Raw genomic sequence first — 23,678 nt, 5'->3', positions numbered from 1 at the left:
AAGCATTTCCAACATTGAAGCAAGGTTCAGTTCCCGGTAGGCTTTCCAAGTAAGATGGCTCTGGCCGGGGATCAACTTAATGCTTGTTAATTGGACCAGCTCTCTGCAGGAAGGTGATTATACATGCCTCTGTACAGTATTGGCTGAGGTGCTGGTTTCTGATGGATTAAGAGAGACGAGTTTGGAAAAGGGCGGCTGAGGAAATCTAAAGCCAAGTTAGGGTTGTGCTTTAGCCACAAGAAAATACCCATCAGTATTAAGAGTGGAAGTTTCCCCGTACACCACGTCTAGCATCAAACCCCTAACATATTAGTGGGCTGTATGTAGCTGATACTGTTGTGTCAAGTACTATGTACTTTGGGTGGGGCTCCACTTTTGGTTTGTTCTGTGTGGTCCTGACTGTCAAAACATTAGGAACACCTTATTAATATTGAGTTTGCCCTCAAATGCTTAAATTTGTCAGGCATGGACTCCACAGGGATGCTGGCCTACATTGACTCCCACAGTTGTCAAGTTGGCTGGATGTCCTATGAGAGGTGGACCATTCTTGATACACACGGGAAACTACTGAGCGTAAACTCAGCAGCACTGCAGTTGACACGCTTAGACATCCTTTAACCTGTTCTCCTCCCCTTCATCTACTCTGATTGAAGTGGATTTAACAAGTGACATCAGTGAGGGATCAAAGCTTTCACCTGGTCAGTCTGTCATGGAAGGAGCAGGTGTTCCTAATGTTTTGTACACTGTAAATCTCAGGGGTTATTGATACCAATTCAATGAATTTGCATTGATGAATCATTGGTTAGCTTGTTAAAGAGGAGAGTTACTCTCATTCAATGTAAATCCTGAGTTTGAGAAAACCACTATATGAAATGTAAATCGGTAGCAGCTCAAGCTTAAATCCTAATCACATATTTATTCACATTCATTGTTATTCACACACCCCTCCACAGAATACAAACTTTGACAGCCTCAGAAAAGTAGCTGGAAATGTACAACAAGAAACAGAAGCATATGTATTCCGAAACACTACAATCCTCTGTGACACGTCAGTCTTTGAAAGGCATTCAAGTGACGTTCTCCGGATGAGCTCATTCTTTGAACTTCCACTCCTGGCGACACATGGGGCACTGCTGCTGGACCTGCTGGGAGTTGAGCCATTTGAGGATGCAGTGCATGTGGAAGCAGTGGGAGCACTGACCCCAGACCAATGGGCAGTCATCTCCAGGAACCTTACCTGGAAAGTAGACATTGTTGCTGAAAGGTCTCCCCTCAATGGAGGATAAGTGTCCACGCTGTCACAATGTTGAACACGTCATGATATCAAAGGACAATTTATGCATAACCGTTAAGATATGAAGGAATCGATAGACATACAGTGCATTCGGAAAGTATTCAGACCCCTTGACTACACACAAAACCACATAATGACAAAGCAAAAACAGCTTATGCATTTTTGCTAATTTATTTAAAAAATTTAAACGGAAATATCACATTGACATAAGTATTCAGACACTTTACTCAGTACTTTGTTGAAGCACCTTTGGCGGCAATTACAGCCCCGAGTCTTCTTGGGTTTGATGCTACAAGCTTGGCACACCTTTATTTGGGGAGTTTCTCCATTCTTCTCTGCAGATCGTCTCAAGCTCTGTCAGGTTGGATGGGGAGCATTGCTGCACAGCTATTTTCAGGTCTCTCCAGAGATGTTCAAGTCCGGGTTCTGGCTGGGCCACTCAAGGACACTCAAGAGATTTGTCCCACTCCTGTTGGAAGGTGAACCTTCGCCCCGGTCTGAGGTCCTGAGCACTCTGGAGCAGGTTTTCATCACGGATCTCTCTGTACTTTGCTACATTCATATTTGCCTCGATCCTGACTAGTCTCCCAGTCCCTGCCGCTGAAAAACATCCCCACCGCATGATGCTGCCACCACCATGCTTCACAGTATGGATGGTGCCAGGTTTCCTCCAGACGTGGCGCTTGGCATTCAGGCTAAAGAGCTCAATCTTTGTTTCATCTGACCAGAGAATCTGGTTCCCCACAGTCAGAGTCCTTTAGGTGCCTTTTGGCAAATTCCAAGCGTGCTGTCATGTGCCTTTTACTGAGGAGTGGCTCCAGTCTGGCCACTACCATAAAGGCCTGATTGGTGGAATGCTGCAGAAATGGTTGTCCTGTCTCCATAGAAGAACTCTAGAACTCTGTCAGAGTGACTATCGGGTTCTTGGTCACCTCCCTGACCAAGGCCCCTCTCCCCTGATTGCTCAGTTTGGCCGGGCGGCCAGCTCTAGGAAGAGTCTTGGTGGTTCCAAACTTTTTCCATTCAAGAATGATGGAGTCCACTGTGTTGTTGGGGACGTTCAATGCTGCAGACAATTTTTGGTACCCTTCCCCAGATCTGTGCCTCGACACAATCCTGTCTCGGAGCTATACGGACAATTCCTTCGACCTCATGGCTTGGTTTTTGCTCTGACATGCACTGTCAACTGTGGGACCTTATATGGACAGGCGTGTGCCTTTCCAAACCATGTACAATCAATTGAATTTAGCACAGGTGGACACCTGAGCTAAATTTCGAGTCTCATAGCAAAGGGTCTGAATACTTATGTAAATAAGGCATTCGTTTTTTTATACCTGTTTTCACTTTGTCATTATGGGGTATTGTGTGTAGATTGGTGAGGATCTTTTTTGACATGTTTTTATCAATTTTAGAATAAGGCTGTAATTTACCAAAATATGGAAAAAGTCAACGGGTCTGGAAACTTCACGAATGCAATGTACATGCACTAAGAAGCATATTGAGTTTGTGCATACATTCATTTCATGGAGTTGGTCAAATGATGAGACATGTCGAATAACTCAGTTGTTAGTTAGTAAGCAGCTTTTTATATAAACTCACAATCTGGGCAGCAGCCATTAAAAGACATTCTGCAGATCCCACAGTTCTCATCATTGGCCATCCACAGCCAGGATGCCACGCCGTTCCACTGCTTGATTTTAACCTTCATCTCCCGTGTACCTGATAGGCACACGTTGTATGAATGTTCAAGGTGGCTAACTACTAACGTTAGCTTAGTAGCTAGCTAGCGAGCAATACACAGTAGTTAACGTAATCTTTGCTCGTCTAGAAAGCTGGTGCACCACATGATGTTACTTCGCTGTTGACATTTGTAATAACTAGCTAGTAAGTAACATGGCAAATGTATTGCAATTCTAAAATCCTACCTTGGATTTTAAAATGAAGACACAAAACATTTCCTGAGAGTTCCGACACATTTAACGTCACATCCTCGAATCGGGGAAAATATCGCCACCCATGCCTGTGGAGGATAAAAATAGGTATTTCAAAAGAGATACAATACTGCCATCCAGAGAGGTGTGTATTTGTTAATTGAACCTTTATTTAACTAGTCAAATCAGTTAAGAACAAATTATTATGTACAATGACAGCCTAACCCGGACGACGCTGGGCTAATTGTGCGCCGCCCTATGGGACTCCCAATCACGGCCGGTTGTGATACAGCCTGGAATCGAACCAGGGTATGTAGTGACGCCTCTAGCACTGATGTGCAGTTCCTTAGACACCTGCGCCACTCGGGAGCCTGTCTCGTATTTCCTTTGGTTTATTTGCAACGGTACCTTTGTGATTGCAATGCTGGATAGAGGCACTAGACAGCAGCAGAGAGGACGTTGGTGGTGAAAGAAGCGCAAAATCCAACGGAAATGGTTGTAAGAATACACTCACGTCACTTACTACAATTATTTTTAAGCCCACTCACGTTACTCAAGCTATTCGCCATTGATCAGCACCGAGGAAAGCGGCTAGATTTTGCTACCAAAAGCGTCATTCTTAAAGTAAATTTTCCATTTATTTGTTGATCTTTAATACGACAAGTGCCACCATGGCTGATAAGATGGATATGTCTTTGGATGACATTATCCAACAAAGTAAGAAAGGCGGAGGTGGCCGCGGAAATCGAGGAGGCCGCAGCCGAGGATCATCGGGTCGAGGTGGGAGTGGAGGCCGACCCGGTGGAGCTGCCTCTGGAGGCCGGACCGGCGGATCCGGGCCCATGAGGAGTCGACAGAACTTCAGTGGAGACAGAAGCGACAGCAGACCCACGCCATACAGCAGGGTAGGAACACGGAGGATCACAGAAAAAGGAGGAATGGCAGAGGCGACGACGACGAATGTTAAATAGTTTAGCTGATCTTGTTAAATGTGCTGCGACACGTACCAGGTAGTTCACAAAGTTGCTGATGGACGTGGATTTATCAATGGGAAGTGCGCTATAGGGCACAACTCAAAGAAGAAACCACTGTTCGGAAACGTGTATTCCTTTAATGACGTACAACGTCGTGTTTGTGGGCCCATGGTCTACATTGCATTTCCCCGCTTCAGGTCAAACAGTTACTAGCTAGCACTATTGAATTTTACTGGTCATGTCCCACGTTTCTGGGAGTGAACGTTAACTAGCTAGCTAACATGTTCACCCTCGTGGGCCGCTTCAAAACGGAGCTGATCCGCATTCATAAACTAGCTAGTTAACACTTGTTTGTGTAGTGTGAATGTGAGCTGCTCCAGATATTCACATTTGGTCTGTAAAACATGTACCTCGTGGGTTTTTTAGTAGTCCACAAATTCTTAATTTGTCGACTGGCGCATCGTTGGCCCTAAATTAAGTTCCAGATTAGTCTAATTATCAAAAATTTGACTGTTTTTATGCAACGAAGCTAACAAAATGGCGACACTCAAAATGGATGTTCAGTCAACTGAGTTTTTTTTTTTCTTTGTTTCATATTTTGATCCAGACTGCAAAGCACCCCAAAGAACTTTATTGAACTTTCCATGGTCGGTTAAGGGAGCATGTCGAAATGACTTTCACAACTTTTGAATTAAGGATTTTTCTTTGGATGGACTTTTTCTACACTTGGAGTTGAAGCAGAATCTGGATGCTGTCCTTGCCATCGAGCTCAAGTCAGTTTTTTTCCCCTGCACTGCCATTCTAATTACCTACACATTCTTCAAACCACCTGTAGGGCAGGAGCCATTTTGAGTTGGAAGTCCTGCCATCTGTCCTACTAGCTTAGTTTTGGTTCTTTCCTATATTAATATAATTGTTTTTATTAAATCATGTGTGCTGTTACACTGACCATGAATCCACCATAGACCAATGTGTCTAATGGTAGTAATGAAGCAAGATTCCCCTGCCTGCCTAAGCAACTGACTCAAATGTGCTCAGTCTGATCAGCAGGAGCAGGGGAACCAGAAGTCAGCAGCTGCATTTTTCTCATTGTACCTTTACAGCCCAGAGAGCTGCCGGACAAATGGCAACACGACATGTTCGAAGGTGGCTTCGGCAGTAATGCTGGCGGTGGTGGGGGAGCAGGAGGTGGCGGTGTGGAGACTGGTGGCAAGCTTCTTGTCTCAAACCTTGACTTCGGTGTGTCTGACGCTGATATCCAGGTAATTTCTACAGTCAATTGCTACAAAGATGTCGGGCCTTTTCGCCAAACTGTTTTGACGTTATACATGAATTGTACCGGTCATGTTTCTTAATGCCTTTGTAATGTTTTTTCCAGGAGTTGTTTGCGGAATTCGGTACGTTGAAGAAAGCGGCTGTGCACTATGACCGGTCTGGCCGCAGCCAGGGAACTGCTGACGTCCACTTTGAGAGGAGGGCTGATGCACTCAAAGCCATGAAACAGTACAACAATGTACCACTTGATGGTGAGCTTTAATTTGAATTAGTTGATTGCTATTATTTTGAAGCTTGTAGTAATTGAGTAACTCTTCTGAACAAAGATGCCTAATCTTGTTTTCCTTTTGCTCACAGGCCGCGCCATGAGCATTCAGCACGTCACGTCACAAATTCGAGACGATAACCAGAGACGACCATCACAGAGGTATGTGGTTCTATAAGCTTTCTTTATTTTGTCATGTATGATATGTGATATATATTTAAATCTAGTTAATCCCAGTTGTAGCTCATTGATTGTCTTTGAATCTGTTTGCAGTTCAAACGGAGGCAGTGGTGGATTCAACAGAGACAGAATTGGACGCCCCAATTTCTCAGACAGACGGGGAGGTGGAGACAGGCGGGCCGGCAGAGGCTCCAGGGGGAGGGGTAGAGGCGGACGTGGTGGTGGAGGCAAACCGCAGCAGTTGTCTGCTGAAGAGCTGGATGCCCAGTTGGATGCTTACAATGCTAAGGTACGTCTTTTTTAAATGTTATTTAACTAGGCAAGTCAGTTAAGGACAAATTCTTATTTACATTGACAAAGGCAGGAAAGTATAGAAATATAAATTCTTCAATGTAAGTGGCTTGAGCTTTGTAGCTGGAATACAGTCCTAATTTTCACTTGCTTTTTATTGCAGATGGAGACCAGTTAGAATTCCCAGAAGCACTCATTTGAATCCCTCATCTTCATCCTGTCGGATCTGAAGCTTGATATTGTGGACTTGGACCTGAAATGGACCAGATCTTTTACACTTACTGTTATTTGGCATCATTTTAATGTGTGGCTGGATCTTGCTTTACTCCCTTTTTAATATTATGAACACTTTTTGTACCGTTTTGGGACAATTGTAGGTTTTTGAGGGGGAGATTTTTTTTTGGCCCTTTGCCTCCCCTTCTCCTTGTGCATAGTTGTAATAAACCTACAAAACAAAATGTTCCAGTTCATCTGCCTCTTGTTGAAGGTCTGTACAACACTATGGGCTGGTTTCCCACACATTAAGTTTAGTCATGGGCTAAAACTATTTTGGTGTATGTTCTCCAAAGAGCTTATGTTAGTCCTGGACTATGCTTTATGTGTCCAGGAAACCGGTCCTAAAAGCCTATGGTCAATATGACGTCTGCATTGGCCGTGCATCATTTATGGTGATACAGCCTCTGCAGAAGTTGGGGCATTCATACTACTTGTGCTTTGTGGCGCAGACCACTTGTGAAGTGAGTTTATTTTTTTTTACAGGACCTTCCGCCCTCAACCAATCATGTCAAATAGGAGTTGTATGGAGCCCTCCGCATTTTTACTCAATTTGAGGAGGATGGTGATGTGGTGTGGAGCTCAATTTGGCCTCCGCGTGCCTCTGGAGGCTCCAATTATGTCACACCATCCACATGGTGCCTCAGACCACATTTTCACCTCAAGCATTAATTGGCTTTTAGACCTCAAGGGGTATTGTGGAAATGATTGAATTTCCAATGGTAGTTTACTACTGCTATATCAAATGCTTGTAAAAAGCTAAAGCCATTTATAACATGTGCAACACTTGTGAGATTGTCAAACACAATGTGTAATAACTTTTCATACTATTGTGGTTACTAAAATGTAAGGTATTATATTAATTTTCAAACTAACATCACTGACCTGTTCGATTATTATTTGAAATGGTCAAAGAACTAGACGGACCAGTTGATTAGTCTTCTGTTAGCAATGAAGGATGGGGACCTAATAATATATAATTTTAACTATTAAAATGAAGTGTTAAATACACTAGCACTACTTGTTAAAGACTTCAAACTAGCCCCACCTAAAATCAATTCAGTGCGCGCGGCACCAGCAATTGCACGCCACCTGCATTGAGCGTGCGCGCCGCGGCATAGTTCCCGGAAACGAGTTGTATGGGGCGGCGCCGTTCCTTGTTCGCCATACTTGCACAGAGCAGAGCGACAGAAGCACTTATTCTTCAAGCGCCTGGGGAAAAAGCAGCAGGAAAACGGTAAAGACATGCTTTCACAACCTATACAGTAGTTACCAATCAAGCATATGACGGTTCATTATGTTTTAGTCTTACTTTGTATCTGGTGTCATTTCCTCCCAACTTTGCTAGCAATTTGCTGAGTTGTGCTAGCATGTCAACCACGGTAACGTTAGCCTGCCAACGTATCTACATACTTCACACCCTGGCTGCAGCAGTGCCCATTTGTCGCCAGGGAAACGTGAAATAAACGTTGGTCTACTGTTAAGTTCCACTGCAGCAGAGCAAAATATTATGTAAAAGCGTAGTTTAGTTTAATTGGGTGGCAGGTAGCTAGGGAGTCCAACACCCATGTTGCTAATTAGCCAGCTAGCAATCCTCGTGCAGCTTGATGACTTGCGGCAGTGTCTAGCCGGTCAGAGACAGTTAACACATTAGCTAGCTGGCTGTCTTTGACGTTTGGTTACTTTGTCGCCCAAAACAGTGCTAAATTCGACGATTAGGCAACCTTTGTTCTTAGCTAGTTTAACACATGTTTAGCTTATTATTTAGCTATTCGTTGGGATACTCCCAAGTCGGCACCTGTCCCTGTCAGTAACTACAGTAACCGGGCAATCTTTCTTTGCAGCAAGCTAACGCTAAAGCTCAAGCTATTTAGCCACCTACAGACAACAAAAGAATGGAAATGAGATTTCTTTGTTAGCTGTTTATCTTCCAGGAAGTAACACAGGTGCATAACGCGATGTTGATAAGATAACAATTGTATTTACGTACTATATTGATATGTAGTGCACACTGCATACCCAGTTTCATTGCAGCACAAATTATAATTTTACAGCTGGTGGCTGTGTATAGTATTGTCAGTGATTGCACAGGGGAAGGAGACTGTTCTGCACCTGTGCAGAGTACAATACATTTTGTTCGCAAGTTTGAATGAATTATTATTCATTATTTCAATTATAATCAATTTCATCCATTGATGTTTATTGGTGCAAATTCTAGTTGGTGAATGTGAGAAAGGAAATTCTTTAATGTAGTTAGATTTGAGTTTCTTCTGTCAACCTGAATTTTAAGTACCACATTCTGTCTGCTAGAAAGATTTGACATCTTCATCTCAGACTGGGCGGGGTGTTGTGGACCCTTCAGACTGGAAGCCAGGATAACATTGATTGAGCCCTGTACAGTGGAACATCACGGCTCATTAAATAGAGCATCCATAAAGTTAGCATTTACTTGGAAATTGCTTTAAATTCTCATTATTTGTCAATGAATAAACACTGCTGTTCAACAGTTTGCGGTCACTTAGAAATGTCCTTGTTTTTGAAATATATATTTTTTTGTCCATTTAAAATAGCATCAAATTGACCAGAAATACAATGTAGACATTGTAATGTTAGAAATGACTATTGTAGCTGGAAATGGCAGATTTGTAATGAAATATCTACATAGGCATACAGAGTCCCATTATCAGCAACCATAACTCCTATGTTCCAATGGCACGTTGTACTAGCTAATCCAAGGTTATCATTTTAAAAGGCGAATTGATCATTAGAAAACCCCAATTGCAATTATATTAGCACATCTGAAAACTGTTGTCCTGATTTAAAGAAACAATAAAACTGGCCTTTAGACTAGTTGAGTATCTGGAGCATCAGCATTTGTGGGTTTGATTTACAGGCTCAAAATGGCCAGAAACAAATAACTTTCTTCTGAAACTCGTCTGTCTATTCTTGTTCTGAGAAATTAAGGCTATTGCCAAGAAGATGCTGTGTACTACTCTCTTCACAGAACAGCGCAAACTGTCTCTAACCAGAATAGAAAAGGGGATTGGGAGGCCCCGGTGCACAACTGAGCGACTCCGGAATGCTGGCCTTCTAGACAGAGTTCCTCTGTCCAGTGTCTGTGTTCTTTTGCCCATCTTAATCTTTTCTTTTTATTGGCGGTAAGTATCTGGTATCTGGTGTGACCACCATTTGTTTCATGCAGTTCGACACATCTCCTTCGCTTAGAGTTGATCAGGCTGTTTGTTGATTGTTGCCCCGCTCCTCTTCAATGGCTGTGTGAAGTTGCTGGTTATTGGCAGGAGCTGGACACGCTGTCGTAAATGCCGATCCAGAGCATCCCAAACATGCTCAATGGGTGACATGTCTGGTAAATATACAGGCATGTCTGGTAAATATGAATGGCACGACAATGGGCCTCAGGATCTCGTCACGGTATTTCTGTGCATTCAAATTGCCATCGATAAAATACAATTGTGTTCGTTGTCCGTGGCTTATGCCTGCCCACCATGGGGCACTCTGTTCACAACATTTACATCAGTAAACTGCTCGCCCACACAACGCCATCTGCCCGGTACAGTTGAAATCGGGATTCATCCTTGAAGAGCACACTTCGATGGCCACTGGCACGCTAGAGAAGTTGAGCGTTTTCCCACTGAAGCCGGTCACAACGCCGTATTGCAGTCCGGTCAAGCCCCTGGTGAGGACGACGAGCACGCAGATGAGCTTTCCTGAGACGGTTTCTGACAGTTAATGCAGACATTCTTCACTTGTGCAAACCCACAGTTTCATTAGCTGTCCGGGTGGCTCGTCTCGGACCATCCCGCAGGCGAAGAAGCCGTAAGTGGAGGTCCTGGGCTGGCGTGGGTACACGTGGTCTGCGTTTGTGAGGCCGGTTGGACGTACTGCCAAACAACGTTGGGGGCGGCTTATGATAATTGAATGTCTATTTCTCTTATCTGGCAACAGCTCTGTTGGACAATCCTGCAGTCAGCATGCCAATTGCACGCTCCCTCAACTTGAGACATCTGTGTTGTGACAACACTGCACATTTTAGGTGCCTTTTATTGCCCCTAGCACAATGAGAGATGTTTTGTGAGCAGTTGTTTCCAAGGCAAACTAGCCTTTTGTGAAATAGGCTACAGTTTTCATGTTACAAACTCTCACAGTAATCTAACATCAAATAGATTGTTAATATAGATGCGTCGAAGGGCTTTTTTTTAAATACAAAAGTAGAATGCATTCGTCCAATTAGTTGGAGTGTTTGCCGTCAAGGTTCCAAGTTGTCGTCACGATGAGATGACACGCCTTTCATATTAGGCCGGAATCATACTTGCAGATTCGGGCGGTTTGCCTCGCCGTCGTACCGGCCCTTTAGCCTCTTCTAACAGCTTGTTGTTTTGCTCTTGTATATGGGCGGTGGTAAAGTACTGGCATTAGGTCAATGGTGGAACTATGACGCTGTCACACAGAGGGTGGGCTTCTGTGAAACTCTTGAGGCCAGCTCACATAAACACATTAGAAACAACTCTAAATTCAGTACACGGTTTCCGTTAGGAAAGTGTATTTTGATTTACTGGACCCATATGCATCGGATGCGTAACCTAATTAGCGCGTCCACCCACATAACTCAGTAAGACACAAATCCCGTTTAGGTTATGGTAATTCATTTGAACAGAAAATGTCAATGAACCTTTTTGACCGATAAGCGTGACCAGTAAAATGTATTTAAATTGACTGGTATTTCCATCAATGAATAGGCTAAAAAGCATTATTTCGCAATGGGATTTTATTTCCTCCTTCTGGGCAATTGGCCAGTGCCAATTGTATTCATTGGCTTTTCAAAGAAAACATGTATTTCCCAAAAGCTGGAAACCCTGACGCAGCAGTACTTATTTTTTTCCCATTTTTCTTTTGTTTTATGGTGTATTTTTTGTCCTTATCTTTGTTCCCCTGTAGATTGGCTTTAGTGAGGGATTAGTTTCCTAATACTTGTACTATGCACTGTACACCATACAAAACTCCAAAACGAACTGCATCATTCTTTCTCCCTGCTCCATTTTCCTCCAAATCAAAGTCCCACACCAGGCTGCTAGTCAGATTTTTAAGTCTTACACTCTTTGATTAACAAGGATACAGGTGTGTATTTAACTCTTAAAACTAAACGCCAACATTGAAATACTTTCCCTCTCCCAAGCCCCAGCAAAGAATGATAGGTCACCAACATCAAGTGGAAAATAACTTTATTAGCCTAAAACACATGGTCGTTGATGGAACTGAAGCTCCATTCCGAGCACTGGCTCTGCAGTAGTAGTGGCAGACACAGACAGAGGATTCATGATTAAGCTATTGTGGGAGAGAACGCCTTATTGGGAATGTTGGACTCTTCTTGGCATAAACACAACTCTTCCTGCTTTTGTGAGCCCCTCCAGTTGTCGTGACTCGAGTATTTTGAGGAGAGGCCTCTCATTCCAATTATAACCCCTGGATAGCAATGACGCATCTGGAGTGTGTTTTATTGGCCATCTTGTTTGTTGTGAATGCCATTAGGCTTGCTGTCAAACAGTTTTTAGTTGGCATCAAATGAAGTCGGCATGAGTTCAAAGGACAGAGGTGGACAGGTTGAGTTTTGAGAAGCAATTTCAAGAACCGTTTCATTCAGATTTTACTTGAGGAAAGCCCCACAAATTAAGCCTGGAAGTTGTCCCAGATCCAAACATAAGTTTTGTCATTACAACCACCTTAGGAGTTGGCCATTACAGATCTGGGGCAAACAGGCAACAACAACATCTAAGGACCTTGTTCATTGATTGCATTGATCTAAAGAATGTAGCCTACATGTGGTCTATTTTAGGAGCATGTGAATTCTGTATGTCAACATCGTTTTGACCACATCTGTCAGCGTAGTTGAACTCACTTGATACAGTGACGTCTTGCTTTCATTATTTAACATATGACAGTCGGTGTAAGTAGATTGGTGTGAGCTTGTTTTGATAAGTCAGGCTAAGAGGCCCCTGGAGACTAGAGGTCGACAGATTAATCGGAATGGCCGATTTAATTAGGGCCGAGTTCAAGTTTTCATAACAATCGAAAATCGGTATTTTTGGGCGCCGATTTGACGTTTTTATTTATTTATTATACCTTTATTTAACTAGGCAAGTCAGTTAAGAACATATTCTTATTTTCAATGACGGCCTAGGAACGGTGAGTTAACTGCCTCGTTCAGGGCAGAATGACAGATTTTCACCTTGTCAGCTCGGGGGATCCAATCTTGCAACCTTACAGTTAACTAGTCCAACGCTATAACGACCTGCCTCTCTCTCGTTGCACCCCACACGGAGACTGCCTGTTACGTGAATGCAGTAAGCCAAGGTAAGTTGCTAGCTAGCATTAAACTTATCTTATAAAAAACAATCAATCATAATCACTAGTTAACTACACATGGTTGATGATATTACTAGATATTATCTAGCGTGTCCTGCGTTGCATATAATCTGACTGAGCAAGCATACAAGTATCTAAGTATCTGACTGAGCGATGGTAGGAAGAAGCAGGCGCGTAAACATTAATTCAAACAGCACTTTCGTGTGTTTTGCCAGCAGCTCTTCGTTGTGTGTCAAGCATTGCGCTGTTTATGACTTCAAGCCTACCAACTCCCGAGATGAGGCTGGTGTAACCGAAGTGAAATGGCTAGCTAGTTAGCGCACGCTAATAGCGTTTCAAACGGCACTCGTTCTGAGCCTTCTAGTAGTTGTTCCCCTTGCTCTGCATGGGTAACGCTGATTCGATGGTGGCTGTTGTCGTTGTGTTGCTGGTTCGAGCCCAGGGAGGAGAGGGACGGAAGCTATACTGTTACACTGGCAATACTAAAGTGCCTATAAGAACATCCAATAGTCAAAGGTTAGTGAAATACAAATGGTATAGAGGGAAATAGTCCTATAATTCCTATAATAACTACAACCTAAAACTTCTTACCTGGGAATATTGAAAACTCATGTTAAAAGGAACCACCAGCTTTCATTTGTTCTCATGTTCTGGGCAAGGAACTGAAACATTAGCTTTCTTACATGGCACATATTGCACTTTTACTTTCTTCTCCAACACTTTGTTTTTGCATTATTTAAACCAAATTGAACATTCATTATTTACTTGAGGCTAAATTGATTTTATTGATCTATTATATAAAGTTAAAATAATTCAGTATTGTTGTAATTGTCATTATTAGAAAAGAAGAAAAAAAATAGTCCGATCAATCGGTATCGGCTTTTTTGGTCCTCCAATAATCGGTATCGGCGTTGAAAAATCATAATCGGTCGACCTCTACTGGAGACCAATGGTTCTGAGAAACTGACTGTGTTTGATTGGTCTGTATTTAGAACAACCCCTCTGGTGGTTCCCTTAACCTTTCTGATCTCCCCATCCCGGATCCGGGTTCGTGAATACAGACTCAAGCTCATTACCATAACGCAACGTTAACTATTCATGAAAATCGCAAATGAAATGAAATAAATATGCTAGCTCTCAAGCTTAGCCTTTTGTTAACAACACTGTCATCTCAGATTTTCAAAATATGCTTCTCAACCATTGCAAAACAAGCATTTGTGTAACAGTATTGATGGCTAACGTAGCATTTAGCATTAGCATTCAGCTGGCAACATTTACACAAAAAAACAGAAAAGCATTCAAAAAAATCATTTACCTTTGAAGAACTTCAGATGTTTTCAATGAGGAGACTCTCAGATAGCAAATGTTCAGTTTTTCCTGAAAGATTATTTGTTTAGGACAAATCGCTCCGTTTTCTGCGTCACGTTTAGCTATGAAAAAACCCCTGTATCCAGGATTGTGTAAATCTATCAGCAAGCTCATTAGCATAACACAACGTTAACTATTTATGAAAATCGCAAATGAAATGAAATAAATATGCCATCTCTCAAGCTTAGCCTTTTGTAAACAACACTGTCATCTCAGATTTTCAAAATATGCTTCTCAACCATAGGAAAACAATAATTTGTGTAAAAGTAGCTAGCTAGAGTTAGCATTTCGCGTTAGCATTTAGCGTTAGCATTAGCGTTAGCATCCAGCACGCAACATTAACGAAAACATAAAAGCCTTCAAATAAAATCATTTACCTTTGAAGAACTTCTGATGTTTTCAATGAGGATACTCTCAGTTAGATAGCAGATGCTCAGTTTTTCCAAAAAGATTCCTTGTGTATTAGAAATAGCTCCGTTTTATACATCACATTTGGCTACCAAAAAAAATCCATAAATTCAGTCCTCAAAACGCAAACTTTTTTCCAAATTAACTCCATAATATCGACTGAAAACATGGCAAACGTTGTTTAGAATCAATCCTCAAGGTGTTTTTCACATATCTCTTCATTGATACATCGTTCTTGGAAACATGCTTTCTCTCCTGAATCCCAGGAGAAAATGCCTGCACCTGAAGATTACGCACAAATTTAGACAAAGGACACCGGGCGGACCTCTGGAAAATGTAGTCTCTTATGGCCAATCTTCCAATGATATGCCTACAAATACGTCACAATGCTGCTAAGACCTTGGGCGAACGACAGAAAGTGTAGGCTCATTCCTTGCGCAATCACAGCCATATAAGGAGAGAATGGAAAACAGAGCTTCAGAAATTCTGCTAATTCCTGGGTGATGCATCATCTTGGTTTCGCCTGTAGAATGAGTTCTGGGGCACTTACAGACAAAATCTTTGCAGATTCTGAAACTTCAGAGTGTTTTCTTTCCAAAACTGTCAAGAATATGCATAGTCGAGCATCTTTTCGTGACAAAATATCGCGCTTAAAACGGGAACGTTTTTTATCCAAAAATGAAATAGCGCCCCTAGAGCTCTAAGAGGTTTTAATGCTAAGGAACACAGCCCCTGCTCCTCTGACTTCAATCGTGTGTGTGTTAGGGGCCCGTGTCATGCGACTTTTCACACATGACCTCATTCGATGGTGATGGTCTCCCACCAGTGCTGACGCTGTTTCAGTGTGCCCAGATTTTTCACATTTGTCCCAGGATTAAGTCATTGGTAGTAAAAGTGGACTTCTCACTCAATGATCAACACTTTATTTTAAAAAAAATTAAAGGTTTTTTTTTTTTTTTTAGTTCTGCACCTTTTTTGGTTCTTCCGATCAGGGAACCTTTCTTGCATTTTAGTTCATTGTTTGTTGCCTTGTGTGATGTCATAGCAGCATTTCATAGTAATTGATGAGATGCTGTCATCCTTTTATTTGAGTAGAATATACTACATCTGAGAAGAAACCACATGCGAGGAGTAGCGATTTAATGGAACTATTTATTTGCCAACAATATTGGTCGTACCATTCCTCCTCTCTCTCCCTCTCTTCTTCCTCTTCCCCTCGCTCTCACTCTCGCCACAGACATGGCTGAGGATGATTTGACTCCGGAGCAGCTTGCAGCCATCGCTGCGGAAAATGACGTGGGCGAGACGGTCAACTACAAGCCCCCGGCCCAGAAGACCCTGCAGGAGATCCAGGAGCTGGACCAGGATGACGAGAGCCTCCGGAAGTACAAGGAGGTTCTGCTAGGAGCCGGCGCTGCTGCTGTCGCTGGTGAGTGTGTGTCATTTCTCTCTCAATACTTGTGTTTGTGTTTGAATGCGTGTCTGCCTGGCGCCTGCTTAGTATCTTTACGGGTCAATAAGACACTGCTTAGATCTGGGAAAAGGCTATAGCTAATGCCCAGAGACTGTTTATCTCAGAATAAACTAATGCTTCTTTAATGTTTGGGGCCCTTCCAAATAATGGATAGCTGTCATGATTTCAGCTCTCATCTGGGTGAGACCGTTGGACAGCTGGTTATTACTGATAGTATACATGCAGTCCTCGTTCCTCAATGTTGCCTCTAAGAAAAGGGCCTCTAAGAAGTCTTGGTCTGTACAATCGATTAAAAGTTGTAATGTTTAAATGGAAGCCTAGGTAAGGGCCAGAAGTTCACATATATCAACACTTGGATGTATTCAGTTCAGTTGTCATTCAGACACAAATGCAGAATTATATAAAAATACATTTAAGTGATGTCTTTGTGCTAAATGTTATAAAATATGTTTGTATTTTCACACTGAATGGCCTATTAAGTTTAAAGGTCTGAAACCAACCATTTACAAACATTACATATCATACAAACCTATGGTTAAGTAAGTAGGGTGTGAGGTTGCTGTGGGCCAGTTACGTGATCCTTATGGATGTTCTTTGTCTGGTCTTGTTACAGATCCCAGCGTTCCCAACGTCCAGGTGACACGGTTGACACTGATGTGTGAGACTGCCCCGAACCCACTGACCCTGGACCTCCAAGGTGAGCCATAATACTGTAGTACTTTGTTTACTGTAATCCCCAGAAATTGACATCTTATCGTACGAGTGTCTCCAAAACATGGGGGAAATGGTTCCGAGTGTGTAACTAACTGGAGCTGACAAACTGATATGTTAGCCCGTGTTCTAAGAAAAGACCTGCTACTGTCACCTGACTCTCTTGAGGTGAGCAGGAGACCTTGTGCTGCTGAACAGAATGACCTGAGTTATCCTGAATGACGCAGGCCAGTGCCAGTAAAAGAATGCGTGCATCATACTCGTATGTACTTGTAGTGATTATTGGTCGGTCATAAACTAACACAGAAAGGGTTCCTGAGGAACAGTATAACACAGACACTCGTGTCAGCGGTAACATGCACTAAACAGTGAATGAATAGGAATAAATTGGGTGTCTTTTGAACATTTCAAAGCCTTACCTCATGGTCTTTCCATGTACAGCACGTATGGCAAATTCTGGGGTAAAAACTGGTTCGACCCATTCCTCGTGGGGGGAATAATGTGGAGAATGCTGTATTGCTTCTGTTTCCCCAGTCCAGTTTGTTACACTGCTAGATGTTGAGGGATTGTGCTGCAGCACAGCTAGAAGGCAGTATTAAAACCCCTGATTAAGTGTGCTAATGAGGCAGTGCCACCGCTGAGCTGAGATAATGACCCTCGCTGAGTTGTCAGAGCTGCCTAGGACTCTACATGACTGTTAAAGACATCCTGCTTTCACACTCCACACTGGGGCCTTGTGGATGGCAGTCCCCTGCTGCATGCCCTAGTTAGTTAGTGTGTGTGTTGGAGAAACCTTACTGTTTTTTTCCCTCGTTGTCTTTCTAACAGGAGATCTGGAGGCCTTTAAGAAGCAGTCCTTTATCCTGAAGGAGGGAGTGGAGTACAGAATAAAGATCAGCTTCAAAGTGAGAGCACAGCCAAAATAAAGGAAGCACCAACATAAAGTGCCTTAATATGGCGTTGGGCCACCACGAGGCAGAACAGCTTCAATGCACCTTTGCATAGATTCTACAAATGTCTGGAACTCGGTTGGAGGGATGTGACACCAATCTTCCATGATAAATTCCATAATTTTATGTTTTGTTGATGGTGAAGGAAAACGCTGTCTCAGGCGCCGCTCCTGAATCTCCCATAAGTTTTCTTTTGGTTTGAGATCTGGTGACTGAGACAGCCATGGCATATAGTTTACATTGTTTTCATGCTCATCAAAACCATTCAGTGACCACTCGTGGCCTGTGGATGGGGGGGCATTGTTATCCTATAGGGCATAGCCATGGTAGCCAAAATAATCGCCACCCAGCATTTTTATGCAAGACTCGAAGCATGATGGGATGTTTATTTCTTATTGAAACCAGGAGCCACACCTGTGTGTAAGCACCTGCTTTCAATATACTTTGTATCCCTCATTTACTGAAGTGTTTCCATTATTTTGGCAGTTACCTGTACAATATGTAAGATATTGCACAAAACAATTAAATGGAACTACATTGATTCTCTCAAAAGAGAATCAATGTAGTTAAATTTACTAGAATAGAAAGCTTTTTGTATGAAGACCCCATCAGTTAATAAATGCAGAAGATGCATTTCAGTTGAATGCATTGTTGTTCAACTGGCCAGGTATCCTCCTTTCACTTTCCCCATAAAAAGGTGGTGGCTATACTTTTCTCCCCCACTAGAAATCAAACACTCAGATTGTGCTGTTAATGAACTTGGCTTAGCTGTAGGTATTGTATTTTTCAGATTTCATGGTTCAATAGTTCTTTAAATGGCCTATTTCTGTCAGATGCGCTTGCGATAAGCTAGATTGATTTTCCATGCCACTAACAATTTCTTGTTCTCTGCAGGTGAACAAGGAGATTGTTTCGGGACTCAAGTATGTCCAGCAGACCCACAGGAAAGGAGTGAGAAGTGAGTGCTTGCTGCTTCCTATCCCTCTTGTTTGTTCCCTCCTGACCTCCATCTCAACCTCACAGGCCTTCCTCCCATACTAAATGTGGGAAATTATGCCCTAGACTCAAGCGAATGTTGACATCAACGTTGAAGTTTCCCACCGCCATCAGTTTCTACAGATTTCTCTGTTATGGGAATGTACTAGGTGATACATTGTCATGGTTTCCAAATGTTGGTCCTAACAGAATTGAAGAGATAAGTGGCATAATGCCACATCAATGCCTTTTCTTTAGACAATAAGGGAATCAGTTTAAATGAATTAGTTCAATGAAGAGCTGTAAACACTTATGGCCTGTGGAGACTACCATTGTTTAATGACGTTGACAGACGGCCCCGGCCCACACACTGCCTTCCCTTTTTAATCTGCCAAGAGAAACCGGCAGAAGGGCCAGGGACTGAAATTGAGATATTGTTTCAAACCGGATGCACAAGTCAAGGCTGAAAAACAGACTCAACACTGTCAATAAGGATATTATTGAGAGATTGTTTAGATTTTTCCTGAGCAGAAAAGGGCAGGTTTGTTTGAAACTGGATGCAAGTTGAGGCACAAAACAGCCTGTTGTGTCAATTGCTTTATTAGTGAGTCGTGTTTGAGAGGCTTATTGAGAAATCGACAGATTAAAAATAAATTAGAGCAGGCCTCCTGAGTGGCGCAGCGGTCTACGGCACTGCTATGCAGTGCTTGAGGCGTCACTACAGACGCCTTCAATCCAAGGCTATGTCACAGCCGGCCGTGACCGGGAGACCCATGAGGCGGCGCGAAATTGGCCCGGTGTTGTTAGGGAAGGGTTTGGCCGACTGGGATTCCATTATCCCATTGCGCTCTAGTGACTCCTTCTGGTGGGCTGGGCACCTGCAAGCTGACTTTAGTCCCCAGCTGGACAGTGTGTCCTCCGACACATTGGTGCGGCTGGCTTCCGGGTTAAGCGAGCTGTGTCAAGAAGCAGTGCGGCTTGGCAGGGTCGTGTTTCGGAGGATGCATGGCTCTCGACCTTCACCTCTCCCGAGTCCGTAGGGGAGTTACAGCGATGGGGCAAGACTGTAACTACCAATTGGATATCATGAAATTGGGGAGAAAAAGGGGTAAAAGTACCAAAAAAATCAATAAGTTGTCGCAAAATAGTCATTAGTCATTTTTTTCATTAGTCTTGTTTATTGATAACTTTCTTTCCAGAGAGCTAGTATAGTAGTTACTAGTTACTCCTTGTTTCATTCAGTTTTCTGTTTAGTGCCTAATGAACACCACCCTGTATTTTTTTTGTCCTCCCTGGTGATTCAAACAGCCCTTCTTTTCTCTCTTGTCTCTGTAGTTGACAAGTCAGACTACATGGTGGGGAGCTATGGGCCGAGGCCAAATGAGTACGACTTCCTGACCCCGCTGGAGGAGGCTCCTAAAGGCATGCTGGCCCGCGGCACCTACAACATCAAGTCCAAGTTCACCGACGACGATAAGCACGACCACCTTTCCTGGGAGTGGAACCTCAACATCAAGAAAGACTGGAAAGACTAAGAAAGAGGCCTTCAAAACCAAACCCCACAACCATGTCCCCATTTCTCCATGAGTTTATTTTCTTCTACTTCATCCCATCCTCGTGTCTTCAATCTTCATTCCGACCCTTCCATCCCTCTCTCGTCTCTCCCACGTTTCTCCCCATTTATCCGTCTGCATTAGTAGCAGCAGCAGAAGCAACGGCCCCCTCTGTCCGTCCATCCCCCCCCTCTGCTTTCATTGGTTGCACAAAGTCCACCATAATTGATTCACTGTCCTCAACCTGCCAGTGCAGTCAGTAATGTGATTTTGCCGTGTTTTGTATATACATATATATCCACACTATGAGTTTGGAGTAATATTGTGAAAATTATGATAATGCCCTTTCAGTGTTGGAGCTGTTTGAAAAGACTGCCTTGGTGGGATGGAGTTTTGGCCCCCTGGTGACTTCACCAGTCAGTAAATTAGTTAATAGACCAATAAAGAATAGTTCCAAACCTCTCTGCCAATAACAGCTAGTTTTGCCTTCCCCACTGAGGCCACTCCCAGACAGCCCTAGCCAAATTCTTGCTTGAGAAATTGCTCTTTGCTAAGAAGCTATTTTTGGTTTTTTTGGCCATTGTTTTCAATTAAAATCACAGTAAGGTACTTAATTGTTACCCAGAAATGAATAGATATATAAAAACGGCTGAATTGGACCTTTTTAAGTCTCTCATAGCTGTACTGCCCAGGATCTGTCCTCCAACCCCCCACCCCTCATGGTTTGTCCTGCTTGAAGAGATTAAACCCCCCTTTGCTCCCTAAATGGTCTTCCTGTCAGTAAGAAGTACACGTGGAAAAGCAAGTGTACAATCAACTTTTCATTTTGCCTTTTTTATATATATATATATATATATGAATACTAGTATACTGTGGCTTTGTTCATGTCACTGTTGATATTAATCAGCTTTTATGGTCATTCCTTCCCCGCCATCTTGTTCTGCCCCCTTTTAGCATTCCTTTGCTTGCCTCCTTGCTAGTTGTTTTTTTTATATATTTTACCACGACCTGCCTTGTTAAAGATATTCTCCTGAACTTTTGTATTATTTTTTTGCCAGTGGTTCTGAAAGTAGCACCCATGAGCCAAAAGTAGTCCCCAAAATTGCATGTGTCACAAATGTGCAGATATGTGCACCACGTCATTGCTCTCTCGCTCTATTGTGTGTGCGTCTTGCTAGCCGTCACTGGTGAGGGGCTGAAGCTCATTGGCTGAAACTTGAATTACTAAGGAGCTTGCCCAAGTGGGGGTGAATATAGGGTGAAAAGTTCTGGAGCATGTCTTTTAAACATACAGTGAATTAATAATGAGCTACTTTACTTCAGCTCCTCCCACCCCCCTTAAATGTATTAACCCTTTCCTCTTACATGGGGATTTGGGCCACGGTCACCTAATGTAGCAGGTGTAAAAAAAAAACATCTGAAACTAGATCTCCTACATAAGGGGTATTCAACTCTTACCCTACGAGGTCCGCAGCCTTGTTAATGTCCAAAAGCGGAAGTCCATTTACCCTGAAAACAGGAACTTCCAGTTGTTGGGGACTCGGCAGAGGCTAGGGCCAAGGAAGTGAAAGATATCATAACATTGGATGAAAAAAAAGGGCGTAAGCCCTAGTGCTGCCTTATACCGAAATATCAAAATAATCAGTTTAACTCACCAATAATCAGTTTACTACTCTTGCGCAGTTATCATGGTGGTGCACTAACAGATGGTGCATGACTTGGGTTGTATATTTCATGTGGTGCTTGCCATCAGGTAGACTCACTCAAGGGCATATTGTACTATCAACTGTTCACCATCTTAATCTCTTTGCTAGTTGTGATTCTCCCTGTAAAGTTTACACACATGCTGCTCCTGGCCTGTTTTGTCTAAACTCAACCTCCGCTAAACACAAGTAAACATGGTAGTTAGAATGAGAATAGAATACACCACCTAGAATTTACCAATGTGTTTTTTTCCTTGCCCACCCCAGCAGGCCACGTCATCATTATTGATAACACACTTGTGTTCCTTAGCCATGAGGCCTTATCGTCGACTTTGATCGCGTGAAAAAGAAAGACCACGATTTTGTATTTTTTTTTGCCTTAATGTACATCAATCCCAAATCCAATTTCCCTCCTCCCCCCTCACTCACATTTTGTTACGACCCTTAGAGCCTGCTGTCGGAGGTCAAATGAGATGACAAGTACCAGAGAAAGCACAGGAGTAGAGAATGACTCACCGTCTGCTGCTGGAGACATTGACGGTGTTTCAACTCTCATTAGGAACAGGAGCTGGTAGGGTTAAGATGTACACCTCCACAGTCAGGCCCCTGCCTTTGCCCAATGACATATTGACGGAAAGAGACGTTGATGGAAAAATTGTAGCGTTTGCACAGAGTAGGATGTGCTAGCAGAAAATGCGTGATACTGTTTGAGTATGTTAAGAGGGAGGGATTTTGGATCAGAAAGTGGAATTGACATGTACTGTACCCTAAGCATATGGATGTAAAAGTGTTTCAGATATTGTGAATGATCTTATGCTTTCCCATACATTCCTTCACACATTGTACAGTTTCAATGAAGATGCTGGCATGCTGGTGGGGTTGTATAAATATTTGATCATTTGTGATTGCTCTTCTTGGACAATAAAGATGTTGCTCAACTTGGCCTGTTGTGTACAGAGTGTCTCTGGTTTTCAAAGTAGCAAAGTTTATTTGTGGGTAAAATAAGTGAAACCATTATTTCCAGTACTGATCTATTCAGCAATCACATTTGACAACTTCTCAAAATATTTTTACTAGTTGCTAGTTGCTAATCTTCAAAAACAGGCTTACATTTTTTAGAGAACGCTACCTGAGGTATAACAAAGCACAACCATGTTTTTCCATGTCTCTTAAGTTCTCCCATATATGGATGGTTATATACAATAATCCTATTGCGAAAGTGGTTAAATTGAAAGATATGGTGACACACAACCTTAACTCAAACAGTGCAGAATAATGCCTGGCTGGAGGGGGAGTGAGCTACCTAAGCTCATGTAACCCAAAATTGCAAGCTCTGATATTGCTATAATTTGGTATACAAGTAATCAATGGTCTGCTCTACATAGACACATCAAGGGCATTAGGATATCTTAAAGCATGTAAGGTATGTAAGCACACAGATACAATAGGGCGACATGTCAATCATTAATATTTATGCTGATTAAACTTCACTTTTTTGGTAGCTAGAATTTATTTCCAGTCAAAGGTCCCTCTGTGAATTTCACATGTTTAGCCACTACTCTTGCAATTACGTTAGGGGGGTCCCCCTAGATTTGACTCCAAATCCAATATGGCTGCCACATTACCATTAAATGGTGGTTTTATTACAATTATATGTACATGTATTACATAA

At 42.6% G+C, this 23,678-nt stretch overlaps 3 protein-coding genes across 3 annotated transcripts; 2 read left to right on the top strand and 1 right to left on the bottom strand.

The window, feature by feature from the left end:
- Positions 1–896: 896 nt before the first annotated feature.
- On the bottom strand, positions 897–4,328 carry LOC110493657 (anaphase-promoting complex subunit 11). Its single transcript, XM_021568056.3, has 4 exons — positions 4,233–4,328; positions 3,220–3,314; positions 2,894–3,013; positions 897–1,237 (listed from the first exon to the last, which is right to left on the bottom strand). The coding sequence occupies exons 3-4, from the start codon at positions 3,000–3,002 to the stop codon at positions 1,092–1,094; spliced, it is 255 nt and encodes an 84-aa protein (XP_021423731.1). The 5' UTR covers positions 3,003–3,013; positions 3,220–3,314; positions 4,233–4,328; the 3' UTR covers positions 897–1,091.
- Positions 3,728–6,668, top strand: LOC110493654 (THO complex subunit 4). The gene is given in 7 exon segments (XM_021568052.3): positions 3,728–4,130; positions 5,303–5,461; positions 5,578–5,725; positions 5,832–5,901; positions 6,013–6,053; positions 6,056–6,208; positions 6,374–6,668. Coding segments are annotated over 6 exon segments (723 nt in total). The 5' UTR covers positions 3,728–3,896; the 3' UTR covers positions 6,127–6,208; positions 6,374–6,668.
- A 935-nt stretch (positions 6,669–7,603) lies between these two features.
- On the top strand, positions 7,604–22,949 carry LOC110493655 (rho GDP-dissociation inhibitor 1). The gene is made up of 6 exons (XM_021568054.3): positions 7,604–7,720; positions 15,878–16,069; positions 16,728–16,811; positions 17,654–17,730; positions 18,670–18,733; positions 20,086–22,949. Exons 2-6 carry the CDS (start codon positions 15,880–15,882, stop codon positions 20,283–20,285), a joined length of 615 nt encoding a protein of 204 aa, XP_021423729.2. The 5' UTR covers positions 7,604–7,720; positions 15,878–15,879; the 3' UTR covers positions 20,286–22,949.
- The last annotated feature ends 729 nt before the right edge of the window (positions 22,950–23,678 follow it).

Source organism: Oncorhynchus mykiss, chromosome 17 (genome assembly GCF_057628025.1).
Source record: "Oncorhynchus mykiss isolate SJ-2025 chromosome 17, ASM5762802v1, whole genome shotgun sequence".
In the NCBI taxonomy this organism is placed as follows: Eukaryota; Metazoa; Chordata; class Actinopteri; order Salmoniformes; family Salmonidae; genus Oncorhynchus; species Oncorhynchus mykiss.
The sequence above is the reverse complement of the archived record's forward strand: the minus strand, read 5'-3'. Positions and strand labels throughout refer to the sequence as shown.